This window comes from Varanus komodoensis, unplaced genomic scaffold (assembly GCF_004798865.1).
Source record: "Varanus komodoensis strain SLA01 unplaced genomic scaffold, ASM479886v1 scaffold32, whole genome shotgun sequence".
Taxonomy (NCBI): domain Eukaryota; kingdom Metazoa; phylum Chordata; class Lepidosauria; order Squamata; family Varanidae; genus Varanus; species Varanus komodoensis.
The window spans coordinates 16,981,954-17,006,253 of record NW_025335798.1 but is presented as its reverse complement, the minus strand read 5'-3'; the positions used below and the strand labels follow the sequence as shown (position 1 = coordinate 17,006,253).

The 24,300-nt window shown below is 40.4% G+C and overlaps 2 protein-coding genes across 13 annotated transcripts in view; one reads left to right on the top strand and one right to left on the bottom strand.

Annotated features, from left to right (window-relative positions):
* The window catches only part of R3HDM1 (R3H domain containing 1), a 91,909-nt gene extending 76,627 nt beyond the window's left edge, over window positions 1-15,282 (bottom strand). For 7 of the 9 annotated variants that reach the window (XM_044438096.1, XM_044438100.1, XM_044438102.1 and 4 more), the window contains exon 1: window positions 15,172-15,282. The gene's annotated coding sequence lies outside the window, so the exon portion shown is untranslated. Of the gene's footprint in view, window positions 1-1,515; window positions 1,556-3,793; window positions 3,829-15,171 lie in introns of those variants that run through there. The other 2 variants (XM_044438097.1, XM_044438098.1) reach the window with 2 other exon arrangements.
* A 333-nt stretch (window positions 15,283-15,615) lies between these two features.
* ZRANB3 (zinc finger RANBP2-type containing 3) overlaps window positions 15,616-24,300 on the top strand; it is a 47,226-nt gene continuing 38,541 nt past the window's right edge. The window contains exons 1-3 of one of the 4 annotated variants that reach the window (XM_044438004.1): window positions 15,616-15,682; window positions 19,137-19,275; window positions 21,957-22,118. In XM_044438004.1, coding sequence (XP_044293939.1) covers window positions 21,964-22,118 — 155 coding nt within the window. In that variant the 5' untranslated portion in view covers window positions 15,616-15,682; window positions 19,137-19,275; window positions 21,957-21,963. Of the gene's footprint in view, window positions 15,683-19,117; window positions 19,276-21,956; window positions 22,119-24,300 lie in introns of those variants that run through there. The other 3 variants (XM_044438003.1, XM_044438005.1, XM_044438006.1) reach the window with 3 other exon arrangements.

Genomic DNA, 24,300 nt, shown 5'->3' with positions numbered 1-24,300 from the left:
CAAAAGCATTTTTTAAGTACACATTATGACAATAATCAGAGCATCTGCTTTACAATCCAGGGAAGGTGGGAGAACTCTCAGGGCCTTATTCTATTTTATTTTAAGCAGCACTGCTCTTGCACAGTATTTTATCTGCTGTTCTAACGAAGCTGTCAGCATACTACTGCACTGAGCTTCAGGTGTGCATCAACAGGGCCACATGTTGCTGAACTGCACCTGTAAAGACTTCACACAATCTAGCATCACGTCTTTCGCTATAGTATTTGCAGGTAAATTCTGAACTTGAAAACATGTACTACACATATGAAAGGTTGGTCTTTTGCTCTCTGAAGGATCAAGCAGTATTGATTCTAATACTAATTTTTTTTAAAAAACCCTCTTGATATGCCTAGTCTGCCTCCCATTATTTCTTTGCTATCATCATCTTGCCACAACCATACCCATGTGTTTTGCAAATTTTATTTTGTTCACTGTAATGCTCATTTTAAAATATTGATGAACAAGCCTGTGAAAAAGAGGCTTGTTCACCTGCAACTTTTAAGTCTTTGGTTGAGCAGTGATGGAGATTTTCTCCCAAGTTTACATCTCTCAGCAGCTTCCCACATCTTGTTTTTCTTAGAGTCAAAAACGTTAATTCATGACAGTTACTACCATTAGCAGTTTTCTTCCAACAAGTAATATATCTGAATGCATATGCATTCCTTTTTAATTCCTAAGACCATAACAAGAGAAAGACTACTTCCAAAAGGCATGCTTTTTTAAAAGCTCAAATTATTAGTTATGCCAACATTCAGATTTATGAACTGTCCCTCAGCACTGAGCTGGAAATCATGACACCAAATTCTTACACATTCTTATACAGAGTGCTCTGATACTTTACTAAAGTAAGAAAACCTAAAAATCAGAAACTGCCTGAAGGTGTTGTGAACACTTTGAACAAAACACACTCAGCGTCTCTCCATCAACAGGGGAGGAAGCAATTTTCCTGTGTCTCCAAATCAGCTCTGTTGGCATGGGAGTTTGCAGGTGAGAAGGAGTAATACCTTTCTTCATTCCACAGGCAGAAGCCTTATGCTGGCAGAAGGAGATTAGGTGCTTTTCACCATTATGTCTCTTTCCCTGCAAAAATGTATTTAATAGCCAACTTAAATCTACCCTTCCAAGTCAGAACAGGAACAACCTTTTTGTCCACTCTTTTTTTACTCCACCATAAAGCTTATATGTTAAAACTACTATGCAATAACTCAATTTTCATGCTGATGAAAAACTTTAATATCAACTTCTTTATCAAACAGAGCCATAAAAATTTAGGATGAATGATCACTGCTAATATTCTAATATTAAAAAGGAACATGCAAGGTAACATGGTAGCCTTAGAAAGTGAATTTGTTAAACTAGGTTTAACATATGTAAATATCTGTCTCACATGTTAGTATTGCAACTATGTTTTGAACATACTTTTGAATATTAAAGAGTATTGATATGCTGTATAAATGATTTATTTCTAATATTTACCAGATTTCCTTGCTTTCTTTTGTATCCATTTCATTTCCCAATACTGACACAAAAATGTTTCCCATCTATTAAAATACATTTAATGTAGATATTTTCAGAATGTAAAAGGGAAAAAAGCATATAAACTCTAAATTACTTTGCAATTTAAATTGAGAAAACATAAAAGACTGGAAACTTGGATTATAACTTTTGCAACTTATGACAAAAGAATAACTGTTTCATCATATATGCCAACATTAATCTTTATTTGTATTATTAATATTAAACTGCTTTTTTATGACTGACCAACACACAATTTTATGGAGGAAAATGGACATTCTCTTAATGGATCTTCATCAAGAAAATCCATGTAGGTACAGGGATTTACAGAAGAGCATAAAATATAGCTGCTGTGAATAAAACAGCCAAGAAAATAATTTAATACACCTCTGATTTGATTAGAATTCTGACTTTAAGTCTTTTGTCTGTTCCCCAGTACTGGTAACTAAATGGATGAGTTTTGAGAAATCGAAAAGGAATAGCATTGGCATCTTAGACCACTTAAGCACATAATAATACTGATGGAATTGGTCTTCACAAATTTGATTATGCTGAGCATTTTTACTGATTGCAATACAGGACAAGAATATTTTAAAACAGGATAAAATATAACTGAACATTTACAAAGTTATTTTATATTGGCATCTCACCAACATCTCACCATCAAATGATCACCAACGTTTTTGCACTCTTTCCTTCCCTGTATGCCATCAGCAATATTTGGATGAGCTTTGCTTCTATTCATGCAATATTTTACTTATTGAAAAGTCAAATCTGCACAAATTATTCTGAATAGCTCAACAGTCTCACTTTTCTCACTTGGATTCACAAAAACGAATCGAATGCTTTAACCTAAACAGATTTACAATGCAGTCCTATATATGTCTACTCCAAAGTAGATCTCCTTATTTTAAGCCTGCACTATTAAACACACTTAATAGAAAATAAATCCCATAAACTCAATGCGTCTGCCTTCTAAGCAGACATGTATATGGCTAGACTATTAATTTTTTCCCTTACATAACATGTCAAGATGGAACTTATTCAAGTATACAAAGTATTATTTTCAGCAATGCATACAACTTAACCTGATTCATATTTTAGAATTTTATAAAAATGAATAAGGCAAATGAACAGCTTTTTTAGACCTTATATACTGTATCTTCATTCCAGAGGAAAGGGACATTTGTAGCTCTACTCAGGTAAAATATATCAACATGAATCCATAAGAATATCCTCAGAGCTCAACACTAATGTGAATGCACTGGAAACTATGCACAGTCACAACCAATATATTCCAGCATGGTTAAAATTTCCAACACCATGAAGAAATTTGACAAAATACTGGTATTACTCTGAAGAACTGTGAGCTTTCTTTCTCAAACTAGACACTGAAGAAGTAACATACCTTCATTTCGCTGGCATGTATTGATATTGTATAAAGTTGCTGAAGGTATTGTTTCCATAATATCTGTTTTCTAAGATTCTGGAGGGCTCCTTTGAAGAAGAGCCTTGTTCTTAAACATATGCACTGTTGATTATTCAGGCATTTGGCAGGTAGATGCTGAAGCAGTTAAGGCACTTGCTGAAGCTTCAACCATAACAGAAAATCAACAGCTGTATGTTGTGATGTCAGCAACACCTAGCTAGTCTCTACAGTGAAAAACTGAAATGCATCAGAAGCTATATTGGGCTCTTTATTAGTGATTCAGCAGCAAGCAATGCAAATGTCCTGTAAAACTGTGAGCATGCTATTATATGGCTGTAAGGATCTTTGATATCACTCTCCAGATTCAGCATGCGCACACAAACGTACACGAGCGCGCACACGAGCGCGCACACACACACACACACACAGTGCAGTAGAACTACGGCATTCTTTTCCCCCTACTAATCACACCCAAATGGAAATTGCCAAGAAAACAGTTTCTATTTAAAGTCTGAAAAATAATGCTTGCCTATCTTTATTCTCTTCAAGTCAGACAGTGATGTAAATAGCCTATAAAATAAATGCATTTCTAAAGTTCTCTTCAGGTCAGCAACTGTCTGATCTCCGTTAGAAAACAGTGCCTTATTTTATATCTCTAAGTTTGTAAATATTAAAAACAGGGATCTCTTGTGCTAGGCTCTGTCAGCTTTTCTCTTAATACACATCACTGTAATAGAAAATAAGTTTGTGAGTCTTGGCTAGCAGAAATTCGGGAGGTTCCAATACTGTTTCACTCATCCCCACACTCACCCTGCTGCACAGGCTCTGTTTTCCTGTCTTCTGGCCTTAAAGAAATGGAATATAACATAAATCAAATTTTAGCTGTTGTTTTTCTTAGGATATACACCAACAAAAACAGTTATATCTGTGGCATGCAGTTAATGACCTTTTATACTTTCGTGCAAGAACAAGACTTGAAAAATGTTGTAGCCACTCTTAAAGCCTAAGCAATCAGTCCAAGTAATTAGCTAATGACTTCTACAATGATCCTATGAAACTGACTATGAAAAGATTTTATTTTTGCAGTGATCGCTATCAATTAGAAGAGCTGCAGAATATACTACATGTGAAAAAACAAAAAAGAGACACTTGCTCAGGTGGCGGTGGAATTAAGCTCTTTTTTGTCAATATTATAGTACATTTGAAACAGATCCATATGTTTAAGCATTCAAAAAAGTTATAATCCATTGACCGAAGAGCCATGAAACCAGATCAGCCTTGGAACCAGTTGCCAATGCCAAGGCTCAGTCCTGAACATGAGAGAAACTTGGGAAAATGCCCTCCACAAAGGCACACAACTCGCAGACAAGTGAAATATTAACATTCTGAGAAAAGATTCTCTAAGACATACACAATTGCATCAGGTTATGTTCCTGTATGTGAGTTGCTCCAGATTGTTAAGCATAGTTTTGTCCCTTGACAAATGAGGGTTTACAGCAGGATGGAGGAAAGAAATTCTTTTTTAAAAAGGTACAAAGTCAGTTCTTAGGCTCTCCTCCTCTTACTATCTTGCTATCTCCACCAGTTCAAAATGCATGGAGGAAACAAATAAGTATTCAGGAAGGTGACAATGCAATGCATGACCTGTAGATAGGCCTTCAATACGCTATATCTACATGAGTTACAATAGTACAGAATTCCTGGTAAGGTTTTTCTGAACAACCTCAAAGTTACTCTGTTCCCTCTTGTACACTGGGTTGTATCCAACTGTGACAGTCCAAAACCAGCACAGATATTGCTTGCAAAATAGATCTGTTATCCTCTCTTTGCATGTCTCCAAATTCTGGGGGATAAGAGACCATCCAGAACACACTAGGTCAGGTGCATGGAAAAGAAGGAGTGTGGTATTAGATATTCCATATTTTCACTCACTAGAAGTCATGTTTTTTCTATTTCTCAAAACAGCATAGGAGGATATGCATGACGGTAGACAGCCGTCCCCAACCTTGTGCCTTCCAGACACGTTTGGACTGCAAATTCCCGGAATTCCCATGCAATGGTCCTGCTGGATGGGAATTCTGGGAGTTGGAGACCAAATGCCTCTGATGGCCACCAGGTTGGGGAAGGCTGATCTAAGAGAATGTCAACTTTGAAGCTACAGCTTCAGTTTAGAAACAGCAAACATGAAATTGATGTAAAGAAATGCATGGCTAAGGTCTGCAGCACGATCTTATCTCCATGTTTGTTTGCTTAACAAACAGTATTCCTCCAGTTATACAAGAATGATAAAAAAAGCTAAAAGTAATAAATCAAGCAACACACACACAACCTTGGTTTTAGAATCTTTGATTTCTGTATCTCAAAGTTATGAAATTTGGTATCAATAGTCCTACTTGTCCAGTGCAAGACACACATTCCTTGTGTATGTATTTTTAAAAATAACCCCAACATCAAAATAATAGAAATGTTTAAGTACATCAGTTAAGGTTGGTTTGAACAGTTATGCCCTACTGTATGCTTTCTTCCTAACTTTAACAATAGTAAGAAAGGGAATGCAAATTTCTAAGGAAGTAGCCATTTATTGTGGATAGGGGAGGTATCCAAATTCCCTTTAATCTGTGGCAAGATTTCATCACCAACAATTCTCATATTCTATCAAACTATTTTGGGTTAGATGAGGCTTTGACAAATCTCCAGTCTAAGACTAGATATCTTTTGGCAGCTTTTTATTCATTGAACAATTAAATCCTTCTGAATATGCAACCAACCACTTGTACAGAACACAGCGAGCATCTTTCAAAACTGGCAACCCAACAATCACCTAGTTTTCTGAATCTAGTAAGGTCTATTCTCACTTGTTTGTAGATGTCAAGAATAACAATTAGGTGTTACATTTGCAAAAAAAGAAAGCAGGGGGACGCATTTGATTTAACCCTATAAAAGAGCTTTGTTTTTCAAAACATCAGCAAATGTAAACAACATGTATTCCTTTCATATATGTATAGGGAAAAAATATTGTTAGGCAAACATCTACAATTGGCTGGTGCTGCTGGCTGAAGACAACACTATATCTGCCAATCACACTCATCCCCGGGCATGTAATCTACCACCACCATTTCTCAAGAGAAAGGCAGGTGGGGGAAGCAGGCCAGTTCATGCAATGTTGGTCAAATGCACCCTAAACACGTGTGACTAGCATTCTCCCAATGTGCCCTTCCCTGCCAGCTTTTCCTACTAGGAAACAGCCAGTTGGGTGTTGCTGTCTGGAGGCACCTGAAAGAACTTCATGCAACTGCACACTACCTTCCTTGCTGCCCCTGCATCATGCTTACCAAAGGGCTGTGTCATACTAACCACAGCAAGCAGATTTGTTGAAAGAATGAATATTGATTCATAGAAAACTTGAATTCTAGTGTGCTTAAACTGCTGTAGAACACAAATTAGATACGGGGAAAATTAAGGACTATTCCAGTACACAAGAGGACAACTGAGTGCCCTCCAGATGTTTTGGACTGTAACCCATTAATGTAAACCACCATGGGAACTGGTAAGGGAATGTGGGAGTTGTACTTCAAAACAACCGGGAGCAACCAGGTTTCCTACTGCAATTCTAGGATAATCTATGATGCTTTATAAAACACACACAATGCATGCTTACAATAGCATCTTTTCACAATTTTTGTGGCTATTGGATGTAGGTCTGTATGAGCATAAACTAATCTGTCAAAGTCACAGTTCTGATTTTCAGAGAATTATCTGTTAAAATAGATTGAAAATTAGAATTCACTCTTATGGCCTGGCTGAGGGTGCATTTGAATGCATTTAAGCTCTGGTGCAAGACATTAATTTAATTAGACCCAAGATTAATCTTCTTGCTTCCTATGTTTACAGAGGCTTTTTTTGGATAATATGCAGGTACTGGCAGAAGTTAGCCTGGCTTACTGCCAATGGAAGTACAAATAGTTAGGGCAGTTTCTCTAAAAAATATGCAAACAGTATGGCAAGAAAAATAATTCTAAGTCCCAGTCCCAATAATAAGAACCTTGTGCATACAATCAAATATGAGTGACTTTATTATTGTTTTCAAATAAGAATAGTGAAATATCATTTTGAAACAAACACTAAAAACTTGAGCAAGATGGAGGAATTTGATTAGACCCTTGGAGACAAGTTCTTTTGACCTCTTACACTAATATATATCCCTTTGTTAGCAATTTATTTCTGAGTGCAATATGAAGTACTGTGTTAACTTTTATGTTCTTCTATGGCTTAATATAGGGATGCAGAAACTCTGGCACATGATGTACCCCCTCCAGCCCATGCAACCTCTTTGGGTTCCTCCTGGGGGCTAGATGAGGTTTAGATTGGAATTAGGATTGCATGAAGAAATCCTCCAAACTGAGATTACATTCTTAGATTGGAGATGACAGTGGAACTTCCCTTTGGTATGCACCAACAAGAGAACCCCCATTGTTATCTCTGATCAGGCAATCAGGGAACAGGGACAAGGGGCATTGCCCAAACCAGCAAAATCTGCCAGTTTCCCTGTGCATAGGCAGATTCTGGCATCCTTCATCCCCACTGCTATGAAAATAAGGACAACAGCTTCTGGAATCTGCCTTCTCATGGGGTGAGAGCTGGGATGGGTGAAGCAGCTGGATTCCCTTTGCTGGAGAAGGGGCATTCAGCCACTTCTTCATGTGCTTCGACTTCTTCCCTGTTTGCTGGACGGACTAAGGCAGGCAGAACCGACCTAGTTTTCATCGCTCCTCCTTCAGCTTCATTGCACCCAAGGCTTCCCTAACTGGGAAAGCCTGTACAGACAAGTCTGGTGCCTGCCTCAGGCCCACAAAGATCTACCCAGCACTTGAGCTGAGGAGAAAATAATGTCAGGTGGGATTGGCTGCACCCACCTAACACCATACAGTCCACAAAGGGCTGGGAAGAGGTGCTATCCTTGATTCTACACACACAACTATTTCTGTCCTTTTGGGTCAGGATCAGCTTATCAGCTTCCATGAATGGGGTTTATCCTTGAAGGGTACATTTATTTTAAAGTAAATTTTTATTGTAAATAGCTATATATACACACATAGAGTCACTTATCTCTGGACAACTGGGAGAGAAGATCAAATTGGCAGGTATGAGATGCACAGCTTTTTCAGTGTCAGGCAAGTTCTTCCTTAGGGAATTCTCTGCAATGTTAAATGCAGCACTAAAGGCTTTTCTACTGAAGCAAGTCTTTATTCTTGTGAAAGTATTCTGTTTGATTATTCTGCTGAAATTCCCTTTTCTACCAAATAATTAAAGGGAAGGGGGTTCTGTTCGCTTTCTCACCTGGCCACACTACACCAAATGGAGGAGAAACACATCAGAAGCTGCTTTATAGTGAGTCAGACACTCGTCCGTGTAGCTCAGTGGTATCAACACAGCCTGGTCTCAGCCTTCGGGGGTTTCAGTCAGGAGTTTTTCCCAGTCCTACCTGGAGATGCTGGGAATTGAACTGGGGACCGCAGTATTATTCCTGTGAATATTTTTGTGGTTTTTATTTATTTATCCTAACATGTGCCAATGTTTTGAAGTTGTGAAACTTTTATTTTCATATTATTTTATATTATTATATTTTATCATTATTGTAAGCCACTTTGGAAATATTTAATCTTTAAAAGTAAATAAATTTCTGATGTATTAGATTTGAGCACTAAATTAAACCTTGCAATCTCACTTCTAATTCTTTTTTACGTAACCCATAGATGCATCTGGTCCCTTCTAGTCTTGCAAAGGTCTCACAAATAACAGTAACCAAAATGAATCTGGGAAGGACTGGTACCTAGAGTTGGGCTTTGATGACAGAGTTCCAGAATCAGAGTATGCAAATGAAATGGCGGAAAGACCATCCTGATGTCTTTGTGGAAAATGACACACAGAAACCAACACCATAGGGTCAGTGGTACCCAGTCCTTATGAAAAAGGTCTTGGCCAATTTACCTTGACAGAGTACAAGCACAGATATTGTGCACTACACTTAAAGCAGTATTTACATAAGAGAATTACAGAACTGTGTGTATATTTAATAGGTTTTTTAATTGGCTTTTGGGATAAATTAACGGGTAAACGGGGTCTAAGCAATAAAGGATTTTAGGGGCTAGCAACAATATTTAAATTGAACCTAGAAACCAACTGATAAACAATATAGTTGGAATAAAATTGCTGCAGCATAAAATGCATGAAAAGAGATTGACCAAAATGAGTTCCATCAATGCATCTGCACTTCCCACTCCCCTTGTGTGTAGTGACTGAATACTCCAGTTGCTTATTTAGCAGCTAATCAGTTTGCTGTTTCATCCAATCCATGGAAGCTCTGGGTTGCAAACACACACACACACACACACCCTTGCCCACAAAGCAAGACTGCACATTGGGATAAAAATATTGTTTGTAATCCTGGTCTGCAGACAAAATATGGCTTGTTTATAAATCAGGAACAGAAATATTCAATTGCACTGTATGAGAGTAGAAGGGAGGACAGAATAAGCACTTCAGTGTTATGAACATGAGTCATGCTTATAATACTAAACCATGGTTTTGTTTTGCTTCTGAACAACCTCATACAAGGAAACCAGCACAGTTTAGTCATCGACATCTTTTTCAACAAGGAGACAAGGCTGCATGTCAGAGAGTCATCAAAACTGCCTCAACTGAGATTTGGTTGATGCATATGTAATGCTTTGCCAACACAAACCATAATGTGCAAACTGACCTGAAACCATGGTTTTAGGATTTGGTTTGTGGTCAGGCCTTAACCATGGTTTAGGTGCTCAAACATGGCGTTTAACCATGCTAAATGAAAATAAACTAGGTTTGTTACATCTGCATAGGGTCATTGTGGCTGATTATTCAGCTGAAGGGATATCCATTACCATCCATCATCATTCTGTCTGAGAAACAGGATTATGCCACCATATTTTCATGCCATGCATATCTTTAGAATTCGTTTCTCATGACACATATGTATTATACATGACTTCTAGGGGTAGAGGGCACAAAAGGCTCTCGTAGAAGATTACTTCCCTAAAAGCAAAGCACAACACTGAAAGAACAGAATCCTTCAGAGACCGGAAAGAACTCAGTATATTAAAGCACAACAGTGACAGCACTACTCTTTAACAATTCCTACAAGAGCACTTAATCCTTGTTTGAGGTGCACATAAGCCAAAAATATTCAAAGAGATCTGATTAATCTACTCTGAACAATCATTTAAGAGTTTATAAAGTCAGGAACAAGAGCTGAGGTCTAACACTCTCCTTGTCTGTGGCTTGTGTTTAAAAAAGAAACATTAAGCAAAGATTCCGTGGTTTGGATGCAACAGACAACCATGAAAAAAGCATGAAAGTAGGGACACAATACAGGAAAGGAACATGAAGGGATGGGAGAGGTAAGGGAGTAGCACCTGGTCCCAGTATTTATCCCCGACTTCATAAAATGTAGTTTCTAAAGCCAGGAACAATTATCACTAACAAGATCATTCAATATTACAAACAGGAATAGAACTAAGGAAGCCCTCCGGTTCTCAGCATGCCTCCATAATGGTGAAAGAATGTGGTGTAAATTACTCCAGTTCTCACAGATGATAGATACAGGCTGATTTGGGGAGACCAATGCAATTTAATCAAGCTTTTGTATTTCTTCTAACATGGCTGCTTTAAAACACATGCTTGAAATTATAAGGGGGCTCTTAGCAGTTCCCATTCAGAAATTTCCCACAGTTCTTATGGCAAAAGTTACTGGGGTATAAGCCATGTGACAGTTGGCTTGCTGCTGTCCATCAGATTAAATAAAATAATTGAACTGAAAACCACTCCTAACAGCGCCCCAAGCAAGGTTTCCAACAGCAAATATAATTTGTACACACAAATAAGGGTAAAAAAGTTTCCCTGAGGGCAAGTGACAGGCATCCTCAGCATGGTCCTATACACTAAGCAAATTCAGTTTGGCAGATTTCCCCATCCCCCAATCCCACTAAGGATCTGATGGTGAGCACAACTGCAGCTCATGGATGAGCGGGCAGATTGAGAGAAGGGCCATGCACATGAAGGACTGTCCTCTCATCCATACTTTGCACCCTCCCTTTCCCATAACCAGTGGAAACCACTTGGTGTTATTGCTGCATGTGGCACTGGGGAAACAGTCAAGGATGGCTCATTCCAATTTACCTTCTACTAGCACCAAATCATTTTGCTTGATCTAGATATTTTTCATCTTTGCCCCTCACCCTACATTCTGCAAGGGGGAAAAAGACTGCACCATAACGTATGTTCTCCCAATTATGACCGCTTCATACAATACTTGAAGCAGACTGAATGCATCACATGGATCCGTCTGCCAGGCAAACACATTTAATTAGAACTATGGACAGAAAAAACCCACAGGACATACTTAACAGCTTCAACTGGCTCCACCACAATGAAGTCAAACTTCTCCCTTCCCTCTAAAAAAAATAAACCCAAGAACCCTCAAGTTCTTAGCATATCTAACTATTTTAGTGCTGCTTGTTTCCCCTTCTAAACAAAATTAAAGAGTTCTTCATTGCTGGCTATTATACTTAACTGCATTTTAAGTTAAATGTCAAATAGAAGGGCTGCTAAAAGCAGACAGTTATGTAGCTTAGGCCCCCTTCCATCTGGATTTCAACTCACATGGTGCCAGATTCAACCATGACTGGGAAAAGTAACATTCTGGCAAAAGCAAAACCATGCTGGCCAGCTCTTTTGCAATAATGCCACAAGTAACAGAAATGTCACAAGTACCTTTGGAACCAAGAAAAAAATAAAGCCCAAACAAAACTAATGCAATGCAATAGCTCTGAGAATATTTTAAACATGATTCAAACTCAACTTGAACAGAATCATAGTAGGTACTAATAATGAAGTTTACAACAGTTATATTCTGTTTCTCTCTCCCTTACACACACACACGGAGTATAATTCAACCCTATAACCACCATGCATTGTTTTAATCAGCCAGAATTGCAAAAGTACTTAAGAAAAATTAGCTTAGTAAAATACAACTTTTTTTGTACATTTTACAGAATTTAAACTCCATTCAAACCAAGTGTCAAGATGGACTACAAAAGTACTTAAGGTAACATTAATGTGAAATAATGCAAATGCAGAATTAATTTTTTGCAAACAAGAAAACATGTGGCATAAACAGGCATAATCCTATGCCTGTTCAAACAGAAGCCCTACCATTCCCTGTGTTTCCCAAACATGGTTAGCAGGGGCATTCTGGGAACTGTAGGACTTCTTCCATCTAAATATGCACAGGATTGTACTGCAAATCCCTTTAAAAAGTTTATGCTGCTAAAATTCAAAATAAATAAATTCACTATATGATCACTGTAATACTTAAGATGGAAGAATTTATGAATATTTGAATATTTTTAACTCATGCCACCCTTCTTGCTTTTGAGCAAACCCTCTGAGGACAGAAAGCATCACAAAATACTCCCCCCACCCCACCTCACAAATTAAGTATTCTAAGATACATCAACCCTTAAATATCCTTGCAAGCAGCTGACATGCTCTCATTCCTGAGGTTTCCAACATGGTCAATACAGGTGCTTCTTCCATGTAGAGTGCAATCCTGCAATTGCCAGCATTGTTGGCTGGGGAATGCTGTGGGTTGTAGGACTATGCCATGGACAAAGTGTTTAAACTGAGGGTAAACGACATTGGAAATATCAGTATTGGTCGCATGTAGGAAACGTAGGGCTTATTTTTGCCTAAACATGTACAGGATTGTGTTTAGAATTGTGAACTGTAGTACAGAAACCCATTCAGGAGCCTGTGGAAAGGTTGGGCACCCCATCCGTACAAAATGCAGAACAGCAGTGCTGAACATGACTGGAGGCTAAAGCTAACAAAGATTACATTAGATTCCACAGAACTTTACTCACAGAAACTCCATTGTATGGATAGACAAGACTATAGTTATTAAAATAGGAATTAGGTGCTTCAATTTGTTGAAAAAACAGGTTACTAAGTGACCTGTTGAGAAAAAAAACCAGCAACTGCAAGCAATTTTTCAAGTGTTCACCCCCCCACACACACACACACCTACACACACTTTGTACAAAGCTGCTCTAGAGAATATAGAATACTGACTCCAGGTTCATGGGGGCAGTGATGTGGATTTTCTGGAAAGTTTTGAATCAAAAACTGATATGTGCATAATATATGCTTCTTAGTCAACCAAAAAAGTGTATATAAATCCAGACATGTAATTTTATGGCCTTCTACAGTGCCTCCTAAGCAGCTTACAACATAATAAAACAAAGTTAATTACAACTTTGAAATTTCTCAATTTAACTAGCATTGCATCAATTATGGTGTTATTAATTCACTTTATGAAACAATGCAGTTTTAGAATTGCAACTTTTCCTACTCTTGCATAGGCCATGTCAGCACTTCCTATTTCCAAGCCCTTAGGATAGCATTGAGAACTTGAAAACCTTCCTTCTCCTTACTTATAAAGGAATTTCTATATTAAAAATATCCAAAACGTATTCTAGATACAAAAATAAGAAGGCCAATATCATCTACTTGACTAGACAGGTCAACTAGACTATTTTGTTTCAGTTTTTATGTGAAGAGACAAAACCAAAAACCAGTGCAGAACTGAAAGTGCAAAGATATATTAGGTTTATATCCATGTTCCACAACTGATGGAAGCAACTCTTTTCCATGTTTGTATTTCTTACACACAGCCAACTATATGCCATATGGATTTGGAGAGTGAACAGACTCATATTTGCCATCCAGAGATAAAGAAAACATTTACATCGTGATACATGCTAAGCATGTGAATGCATGCTTCTTTGTATGAAACAACTATTGTGCACTATTGTGGTTCTGGTTGCCCAGCTGCACTTATGGTCCTTAAAAATAGAGGAGTATGTCTTTGAGTAGATCAGGGGAAGTAACACTGCCTGACACTGCTGAACTCAATCTTAGTGTTTAGTTAAAACAGGCAGACTCTCCTCACCATACCGTCCATTAGGATCATGCTAGTGGATAGAAAAAAGTAAAACTAAGATGTAAATGTGGCCCCTCATTGCAGTCTTTGGAATTCTACATTTAACAACCTTTCCTGACATGCATACAACCTGCTGTCACATTTTACATACACACTTTAGAGATAAAACATCCTGCAGACATACTCCAAGTCAAGTGCCACTCACCAATCAGTGGTATAAAAACATCCTACTCCTAAGAGATCTTGGGGATATTCTCACTATGGACCTCAAATATACTATTAGGCCACAAAGTGTTCTTTGGAACAGGCAGAAATCTGCAAATGTAGCAGCATCCATAGACCAGGATCACTGCCTTCATCATGAAACTTAAAACATAAACTACCCTTAACTACTTCGTTTACCTTTTTTGGGAGAAAACAACACTTCCAAGGGAAAGAAAATTGGTCAATCATTCCTAGAGTACATGCCACTACATACATTGCTGTGTAGTAGCAGATAGGTATGCCTTCCTTTTTGACAGATTCTGGCAAGACACATGGTCTTAGGAGGCTAAACAGAAGGAACTACAACCACGAGGGCAAGGCAAGCAACATTTGTCCCATGAAAGGCCCTGAGGTTATCATTCCTGTTTTGGGTATATAACAAGTGCTTGCCATCCTGGCGAGCAGTCACCAGATTTAAAATACATTCACACTGTGTTGTGTGTAGACATACACATCTGCACACACGTATGCATGCACACGATACACACACGCACACAGCTGCACACATCCATGCTTCAGACATAAGAATCTGGCTTGAGATAGGAAGTCACCACATGGCAAGCCCAAGGCTAATGAGCAGCCGCATCCTCTGCCCCGGGGCGGTCACTTCCCCCATCACCGCAAGGCCCGGGGGCGTAACTGCACCAATTGCATCCACGAGGTTGGCGCCCACTTCCGTCCGATGCAGGCCCTGGGGAGGCTGGAGCGGCGGCGGCGGCGGCGGCGCTGCAAAACACAGGGCACCCCCTGCCTGGACCGGGCCAAGCGCCAGCCTGTCCGCCGCGGCCGCTCCGGGTTCCAAGCCTTTTGCAGAGCGAGGGAGGGAAAGGAGAAGAGGAAAGAAAAGGGGTTATTTATAATGGAACAGGGCATGGAGGCAACTTACCGCAGTGGCGCGAGCCTGACGAACGGGCAGACGGGGGCGGGGAAGGGGGGAAGGAGACGACGGCAAGGCCGGCTCCCCAAGGGGGCTTCACGCACGAGGGGGAATTAACCCCATCACCGGCCCCCAACAGCGGCTCCGGCTCCTCCTGCTCCTGCCGCGGGTGCCATAAAGAGCCACCCCCTACTGGCACAGTCAGCCAACCGCGACACTCTATACCGGTGACTGACATCTCACCGAGCCATTCAGCGTCTAAAACACGCTTCCCCGGTCCTTCTCTCCCCTGAAGCCGTCCGCTGAGTGGTCTAATATTCGGCCCACGCAGAAAACGCCCCGGTGAGGCACTGCGAACCTATGAGAAGCCACCTCTTAGTTGAGCGACAGCTCGGAATTACCAATCGGAAAGGTGAATGGGACTTAAAAGACCGGCATGCGCTAGTCCCACCTATTGACGTGCCTGTGACCACCGGTGTCATCGCTTTGAAGTGACTGACGGCGCTAAGCCCTAACGTAGGTAGGCTTTCTGGTGTGCTCCGAAATGGCACGGTTCACCATTAGCTTACCTCCGAGGGCGCTTAAAAAGGAATGTGCTATGGGCAATTCCGGTAGATATGCTTGATTAACATTCTAATTCTAAAAATCCTGTAAAATAACGGAGAGTAGATCTCCAAATCCTCAGAAAAACATTTGAAAACTACCTCTGCTCCTACAAGTGGTGAATGAAACGAGGGCATGCGGGGACCTGTAATACTTTGTTTAGAACCTTCGCCGTAGCTCTGCTCTTGCACTCTTTCAGTACAAGACTCCTTTCGTTTGCACCAGCCTGTCGTTATGGTGGGGCGAGTTGGCAAGCTGTAGGCCTGTCTTGCAGTCACTACTATAAAATTTTAAGGTAGATGTGCACATGTAGCTCCTCCTGTCTCACGGTCTACTTTTCTAGAAACTTAGCAACATGTTCCTTGCATTGTGCTATATACAATTCCTTTTAAGAGGCTGCAAACTATGGCTTACTTCCAAATAAATGCATGTAGGACCGCCTTACACATCTATGCCTTAAAATCCAGGAAAACTTTCACTCAGTCCCTGAAATATAACCTATTGCCATTTTTGATTCTGACCTCCTTGTGCCACTGCATAATTTTCTACTGTTTATTAGTTCTGGTGAGATAGATGTGTTGGTCTGCTGTAGCACCTGAAACCTAATCAGATACCTTATGTCTGCTCCACAACCATGTTGCTCTGTTGTTAGTCGCAAAGTCGTGTCTGACCCACCGCGACCCCATGGACAACATTCCTCCAGGCCTTCCTGTCCTCCACCATCCCCCGGAGTCCACTTAAGCTCACACCAACTGCTTCAGTGACTCCATCTAGCCACCTCATCCTCTACCGTCCCCTTCTTTTGCCATCTATTGTTCCCAGCATTAGGCTCTTCTCCAGGGAGTCCTTCCTTCTCATTAGGTGGCCAAAGTATTTGAGTTTCATCTTCAGTATCTGGCCTTCTAAAGTGCAGTCAGGGTTGATCTCCTCTAGGACTGACTGGTTTGATTGCCTTGCGGTTCAACGGACTCGCAAGAGTCTCCTCCAGCACCACAATTCAAAGGCCTCAATCCTTCGGCATTCAGCCTTCCTTACGGTCCAGCTTTCACAGCCATACATTGCATCTGGGAAAACCATAGCCTTGACTATACGCACTTTGTCGGTAGGATGATGTCTCTGCTTTTTAGTATGCTGTCTAGGTTTGCCATAGCTTTCCTCCCCAGAAGCAAGCACCTTTTAATTTCTTGGCTGCAGTCCCTGTCTGTGGTGATCTTGGAGCCCAGGAAAATAAGATCTATCACTACCTCCATTTCTTCCTCATCTATTTGCCAGAAAGTGATAGGACCGGATGCCATGATCTTAGTTTTCTTAATGTTGAGTTTCAAGCTAACTTTTGCGCTCTCCTCCTCCACCTGCATCAAGAGGCTCTTTAGTTCCTCTTCACTTTCTGCCATTAGAGTGGTATTATTTGCATATCTGAGGTTATTTCTCCCAGCAATCTTAATTCCAACTGGTGATTCATCTAGCCCTGCCTTTCTCATGATGTGCTCTGCATATAAGTTAAATAGGCAGGGCAACAGTATACAGCCTTGCCGAATTCCTTTCTCAATTTTGAACCAATCAATGGTTCAGTGTCCAGTTCTCACTGTTGCTTCCTGACCCACATATAGGTTTCCCAAGAGACAAATAAGATGGTCTGGTACTCCCATTTCTTTAAGAACTTGCCACAATTTGTTGTGATCCACACAATCAAAGGCTTTAGCATAGCCAATGAAGCAGAGGTAGATGTTTTCCTGGAACTCCCTAGCTTTCTCCATGATCCAGCGTATGTTGGCAATTTGATCTCTAGTTCCCCTGCCTCTTCAAAATCCTTCCTGTACTTCTGGTAGTTCTCAGTCCACATACTGCTGGAGCCTAGCTTGTAGGATTTTGAGCATCACTTTGCTAGCATGTGAAATGAGTGCAATGGTGCAGTAATTTGAACATTCTTTGGCATTGCCCAACCATGTTACTATGCATTTGCTTGTTTCGAAGTCAACAAATGCAAAATGTTTATCCTGTGCTGCTGAAATCACCATCTTGTTTTCACGTGAGCCATGTACTCTTGCTCCACCAGGAACTCTTCTATACATGCTGCAACTAGTACTTCATGTGAGACATGGAGGTAGCCACAATTCATCACATTTGCAGTACATACAAAACCCACAATTGCTCACTCTTCCTCTACATTATTCCCAGGATTTATTGCCACCCCTGGCTTTTATTACTTGCAATCAGTGGTGCCAGTAGAAGTCCTTGGTTTGACTCAGAATGGGTAGAAGTCACCTTGCCCCTCCCCCAGTGCAACAGCAATGGATTGCCACATTTTAAAGTAATATGCTTTCTAAATAGAGAATTACCAAGATCCATAATTCCCGATTCTGAAATTAACTACTGTATGCATTGCAGTGACTAATAAAGATTAGACTAGCCACTTCACCTATGTGCTTGAAAAGATAGCTAACTGAATTTTCTTATCCACTATAATCTTATAACATGTTGCTGTATTGCAGCCTATATGCAATAATGTGGGAATATACCCCATTTGGCTGACCTCTGAGTATAAATGCATACGATTTTCCATTTAAAGGGCAAGTAATCTGCTTTAGCAATGTGCTTTTATGCATAACTACACAGAAGCAGAATGTACCAGTCACTTATTCCTAGGATATAATTGCAGAGGGCTGATGTCCAAGACAAGTATGGTGCGGTACCTGTTGAAAGGCCACATCCCAGCAGCATCCACTAAGAGCCCACAGGAGCTGCTTCTCCACCCTTGGAACCTGCCTTGGGCCAGACACAGGTGATGGTCCGAAGGAGAGCAACAGATACCTCTTGCTACTTTTTCACTGGCTTCTCTCTTCCTGCAAGGCATCTGGGTGATAAAATAGTGAGCACGGGGATAAGGAGCAACAGCTGCTGGTGATGCCAATGGCGGTGAGGAACGCACCAACACTGAGCAGTACCTACATGATCCCAGGACCCCGCATCTCCTCTCTGATCAGAGTACTCTGTGCCTCTGCTCCGCAGCTCCCTGGCTCAGGAGCCTATCGCTACGCCCACGGCCACTAGCCCAAGACATAAACTGCCCGTTTCTCCTTCGGCTCAGTTTCCGGAGCCACAGATTCCGTTTCAAACCCGTGAAGGCTGAGAAGCAGCAGCTGCAAGTGTGTGCGCACGTGCATGTTTCGTTGGAAGGTGGGGTATTAATGATCGTGGGAACTACTGCCCCGTTTTCCTTTTAGAAAGAGATAAGGTCGATTGGCATACGAATATCTCTTCCCACCGGCCGGGAGCGTCGCCATAACAGGTGTGGCGGGGGAAGGAGGGAGAATGCGTTTAAGCGCGTAGGAGCCCCACCATTTTCCTTGTCTTAATGTGTTTCTCTGCAGGCGGTCATTTTTGCAGTCGGCCTCCCTTTAGCGGAGCCACTTCCGGTGTGTTTGAGCGCGAAAATGCTGGTGACGGCAGTCGCTGGAGGAGGAGCGGCTGGTTTTCCGCGCTGGTGAGCGAGCGAGTCAGTCAGTCTCGGTGAGAAGTTAAACTGGGTCCCGCCGCGGGGTCAAACTGGGTCGCAGCTACGATGCGCTCTTCCTATTGCAGGCTAAAACCGCTTCCCCATCACTGGGTTGGGGTGTTTGCGGCTGCCACTCGAGGTCCCTTTGGCTGCAAATCCCCTGCAGTTAGGAGTCCTTTGAGCGCAGTGGGATTTACTTCTGATTAAAAAAAAAATGTATAGGATCGCTGTAGTACCGGAGGTTAATAACGAGGCGGCGCTCTGCCTTCCGCCGACGCCGTGGCAAGTGAACAGTCAAGGTGGATGTTTCTTCCCTAGTAGTAGACGAAGGATACGGGTTGTCGCCTCGTCTGTGAAGTGGTGGGTGACCGGACGATAACCCCCCCGCCCCGCTTCTTGTAAGGTCAGAGCAAGAGTACCAAGGAAGGATAAAAGCTCTGCCCCAGTTTATTCCTCGCTGAACTAATTTTATACTTGCAAGGAATTAAAGCTTTGAGAATTACAATTCTTCCCCTGCCTCTTGCCCTCCATGTGCAGTCTGAACTAGTACTGGCCATTTAGTTGCTTGTGGACCTATTCTACCTTATTCTGCCTGGTATATATGTAAATGTACTCTGTGTAGCAAGCAGTATAATTTTAATTAAGTGTGTGTTGCTGAGTCCAGGAATTATTTCAGAAACTAGATTGCTGCAACTTAAAGCAATCTTCCCCCACATGGTTCTCACTAGATTTTTAGACTACAGTTCCTATCAGCTTCGGCAAATACCATCAATGGTCAAGTGGCAGCCTTAGTCCAAAACATTTGGAGGGTACCACATTGGGTAAAACTTCACCAGACCTAGGAAACCAGAATATAATGGTTGTGCTTTCACACTAGCCTAGACTTCTCCAACTTGTGCCCTCCACCCACTTCCAGATAAATCATCTTCCATCACCCTGAGAAGTGACCTGCAAACTCAGGCCAGTGTGTTGTAAATCCTGCAAGAAATCACAGTTGATGAATGAATCAGGTTTTATTTAGTGATGATTCCTGAAGGCTAAGGGTGCTTATGGTGTCTAAGCCTTCTGCCTCTCATTGTCAATTAAAACCATGTTGTGCTAGTTTTACTTCTACAAACATCAGCTCCATAATAGAGTGAGAATAGCTTTCTTTTTCTGTTTCCTGTATGGAAACATATGAACTAAAATAAATGCAACTCCACTTTCCTTACTAGCAATCCTGTGGTATGGCGGAAATCATGAGACTTGCAATCATACAGTAGTAGATGAAGAAGAAAAAGGCAGACCCTAACCTAGTGTGTAACTTCTCTACCTTGCCAGGGTCTCGACTTTCCAAAAGCTGTTGCAGAAAAAGTGCATGCAAGGAATTTAGGATGAGAACATTCCTTTAGCGTAGGTTAAAATTACATATTAATGCAGTACCAACTAAAAATATGTACTAGGTTTTATCCCGTGCAGTATTCATGCCGAGATGCTTACACAAGGGAAGTTCCTTGCTGTGTGTGTTTCATGTCAAGTCTCTAACAGACTTCTGCTGGTTGTGTATTGGTTAGCAAGCAATAACTTAGCAAGCAACTTGTATGCCTAATAAAGAAGCATATGCTACTATGCTATGTGCAGACGTTATTAATGGAACACAGAAACACAACAGTGGTAACAAAGATGGGGTGAACTGACTTTGAGCTTTTATGCAGTTACAGAAGGAAAACAAACTCATAAGTCAGACTGAACTGGCTGGATTGTAGTTGGCTTGGAGGACTAGACTCTAACCCCAAGCCTGAAATAGGAGAATTGAGTATTTGTGAAGAGCCAGATAAAAACCTCAAGATTTTTTTAAAAAACGGATCCCAGAAAGAGCCTTTTAAATAATTTCTTAGACTGGACAATGTATGTTGGAAAACTGAAGTGAGGGCCACATTAAAAACACATGTCTTTCCTCACTTCCTGTGCTTCTCCTGAGAGCTAGAAGCTGCTAGAGGGAGAGGGGATCAGGGAAAGCAATGTGTATAAACACAATGCATGGAGTGGAAATGGATTGAGCCTATCCCAGAGCTTCACAATGAGTTCTGAAAAGTTCTATCTGCAACCAGTTTAAATCCCTTTTTCAGAACTTCCGTGGATTTGTGGAGGTTAGAGTTGTGATCACCTTTCCTGCCTCTGTATGCATTCAGTTGACACACAAAAGAGAATGTATGAAAAGGTCATGATCCTTGCATTTTCGTTTCCTTCTGTGATCTGTTATTAGAATATAAATTCCATGGGTTTAAGAGCCTGCTGTATTTGCTTATGTGATTCTGCAATGGGTCATGTGTGTCAAAAGGCTGAATAATAATAATCTAATTATAAAATAATTTATAAATAACAAGCTTCATTAACATTTGTGGTGCTTATCACCACATTTTGTATCAACTGTATGCAGAGGCCGGGTGTCCTTTCTTTCATCTAAATGACTTTCTCCGATTAAAACACTCTGCTAATCAGTCTAACATGTTCATAGATATATGCAGGCACTTATTTAAATGACATTGTTCCCCCACCGCCATGCCATGTGATTACTAAACTTCTGGAAGAGCAGGCATAGCCATTTTCATAGTGTAAAGAAGCCAAAATTGTTTTCAGCATTCAACATTGTTGGAAAGTGTTTGAGCATGTTGAGTATCTTTAAATAAGATCTTTTCCCCATAACTTCTGTTAGCCTGAATATGGCGCTTACCACTCAAGAGACATCTACATATGGAACAACGTCTTCAGATTCTGATGTTGGTGAAGAACTGTCATACCTGCCTGAAAAACTAAAACAGCACCTGCTTCCTTTTCAGAAGAAAGGAGTTGTGTTTGCATTGGAAAGAAGTGGCAGGTAAAATTAACTTAAACATTGATTGTATTATAGCTGTCAGTGCTCTAGTTCATGATGCAGGTATTGCTGAGTATACATAAAGCAACGAGCATGCTGCCTCCTGTGTACTCATCTTTTTCATGCTCCATATGCAACCAAGGCACATGAGGGTGTATTCACACAACCCATGCTTATGCGTACACACTGCAGTTTGAAATGTTGCCGTCCAGGAAAGGTTTTGTCCCTTGACTCTTAGCTGGCTACCACTTTTTTACATTAGTGATTTCTAACTTTTGTTAGTTAGCATGTAATGAGCTTATCTAAAATCAATTTCAGCTTACTTCACAATAATAATAGAACTAATCCTGAGTCTGAAAATTTTGAATGTTTAATGGTTCCGTGACGGGGAAATTTTCTGGTCTTGCTTTTTTGACATTTGATATTTTTACCCTCGATGGATGTTTGACACAATCCAGTCCTTCTCCTGTGAATCAAAGTATTTTGTATTGCTATCAACCTGATATCTCTCATTGGCACCAGATTCAGTTTTAACATTCCATGTGCATGTCAGTTGATGCTCTATTTTTGGTCAAGTACCCTAATTCTTGCAAGACAAGTCATTTTAGTTACAGATTTAGGACTGCTTGGTGTGATTAATGACACACAAATGAAATGGTTGCTTGCACATTTTATAAAATGTACCAGGCCCACATTCCTTAAATAACCCCAGTACGAGAGAAATGTTAATGCTAAAGTGCTGGCTTGTGAGTAGGATGCAAATTATATGCTGGAGTGTTATATAAAACTGATTCACATGAGTGGGTGAAAAAACCTAGAAAAATCTGGAACTCCACACTGAAGGGAGACAGCCTTCTTCCTTTATACAGTATGTTCTCTTACACTGTGTGAGGCTTGTTAAACTGGTACTAAAACTTGGTTGCTTTTATTCATCTTTTGCTTATCTTTATATTATACTCGGTCAATTGTGCCTTGATAAAGTGTGGCAAAGTAGAATTATAAGCATTTGTAATAAATGTATTCTTAAATGATCATCAGCAGAAGAGCTGTGGGTGGGTTTTAATTTTGTTTGCAATCCATAAACACTGTAAGCTTCAATCCTTTTACATGAGTTTATAAGAGCACCTTTAAAGGCTGGTTGGCTGTCTTCATAGGCCTGATTCTGAAAGGTCTTGCAGTCCTTCTTGCCTGATTCATGGCAGAAGAGTTTGCTAGGATGTCTGAATGAAGCACACTGTGTTTACAGTGAACACTTGATTACTTCCTGACTGCAGTTAGAAGCCCAGTACAGAACAGTGTAATTAGGATAATGCCCAGATCTAGAAAGTCCCTTTATACATATGTTTGACTTGGAGTAAAACTGGACTTAACACTGTGCAGAACAGCAGCTGAATGTTGTCTATACTAAATTGCAAGGTGATTTTATAAACACTGCAACAACATTGTTTTAACTTTGTATCTTCTTGGTTTTAAGACAGATACAAAGTTATTTAGTAACAGGAGCAATAGGCTTGAATCTGACAGATTTCAAATCTGTGTAGCTGTAGTTGACAGTGACATGAGGCAAATGAATTATTTTTTCCATTGTTTTGTAAGAATAAATGTCACAGTCAGCTTAAAGGAGTTTCGTAGTCATACGCTTCTGTAATGCAATAATTTCTTTTATATATCAGTACTTTTACAATGTTAATGGACTAAAGCATCTAATCAAAAATCAAAATACATACAGCTTCCCTCTGCTTTATGATTATTTTTCCATCTCTCATCATTGATGCAGATTTCATAAAGCAGTAAGTATCTATAGACAAGCCTTTAGGCCTCCAGAAGCTCTGCAGAATTCTGCAGAGTGTTGTTAATGCAAAATATGTCAGGGAAACAAATACATTTTCTGGGACTGTTTTCTCCTATTGGTTAATATAAAGTGAGTAGAAATAGGGTGACCATTTATACATTGCCTCCCAAAAATGCATCACCAAAGAGAGAGAGAGAGGCAATATGCATAAAAGTTATGCAAATGAAGAAAATAATAATTCAAGCACAGTACATCTCTCCATAATAGAGTAAAACCAAGCAGGTGAACTGTGTGTGCCTGCTCATCTGTTATCCAGGTACAAGAAGTTCCGTGTTCTTTGCCATACCATCAGGTGGAGGATTATACTCTTTCTGCTCCCCAAAATGAAGAGTG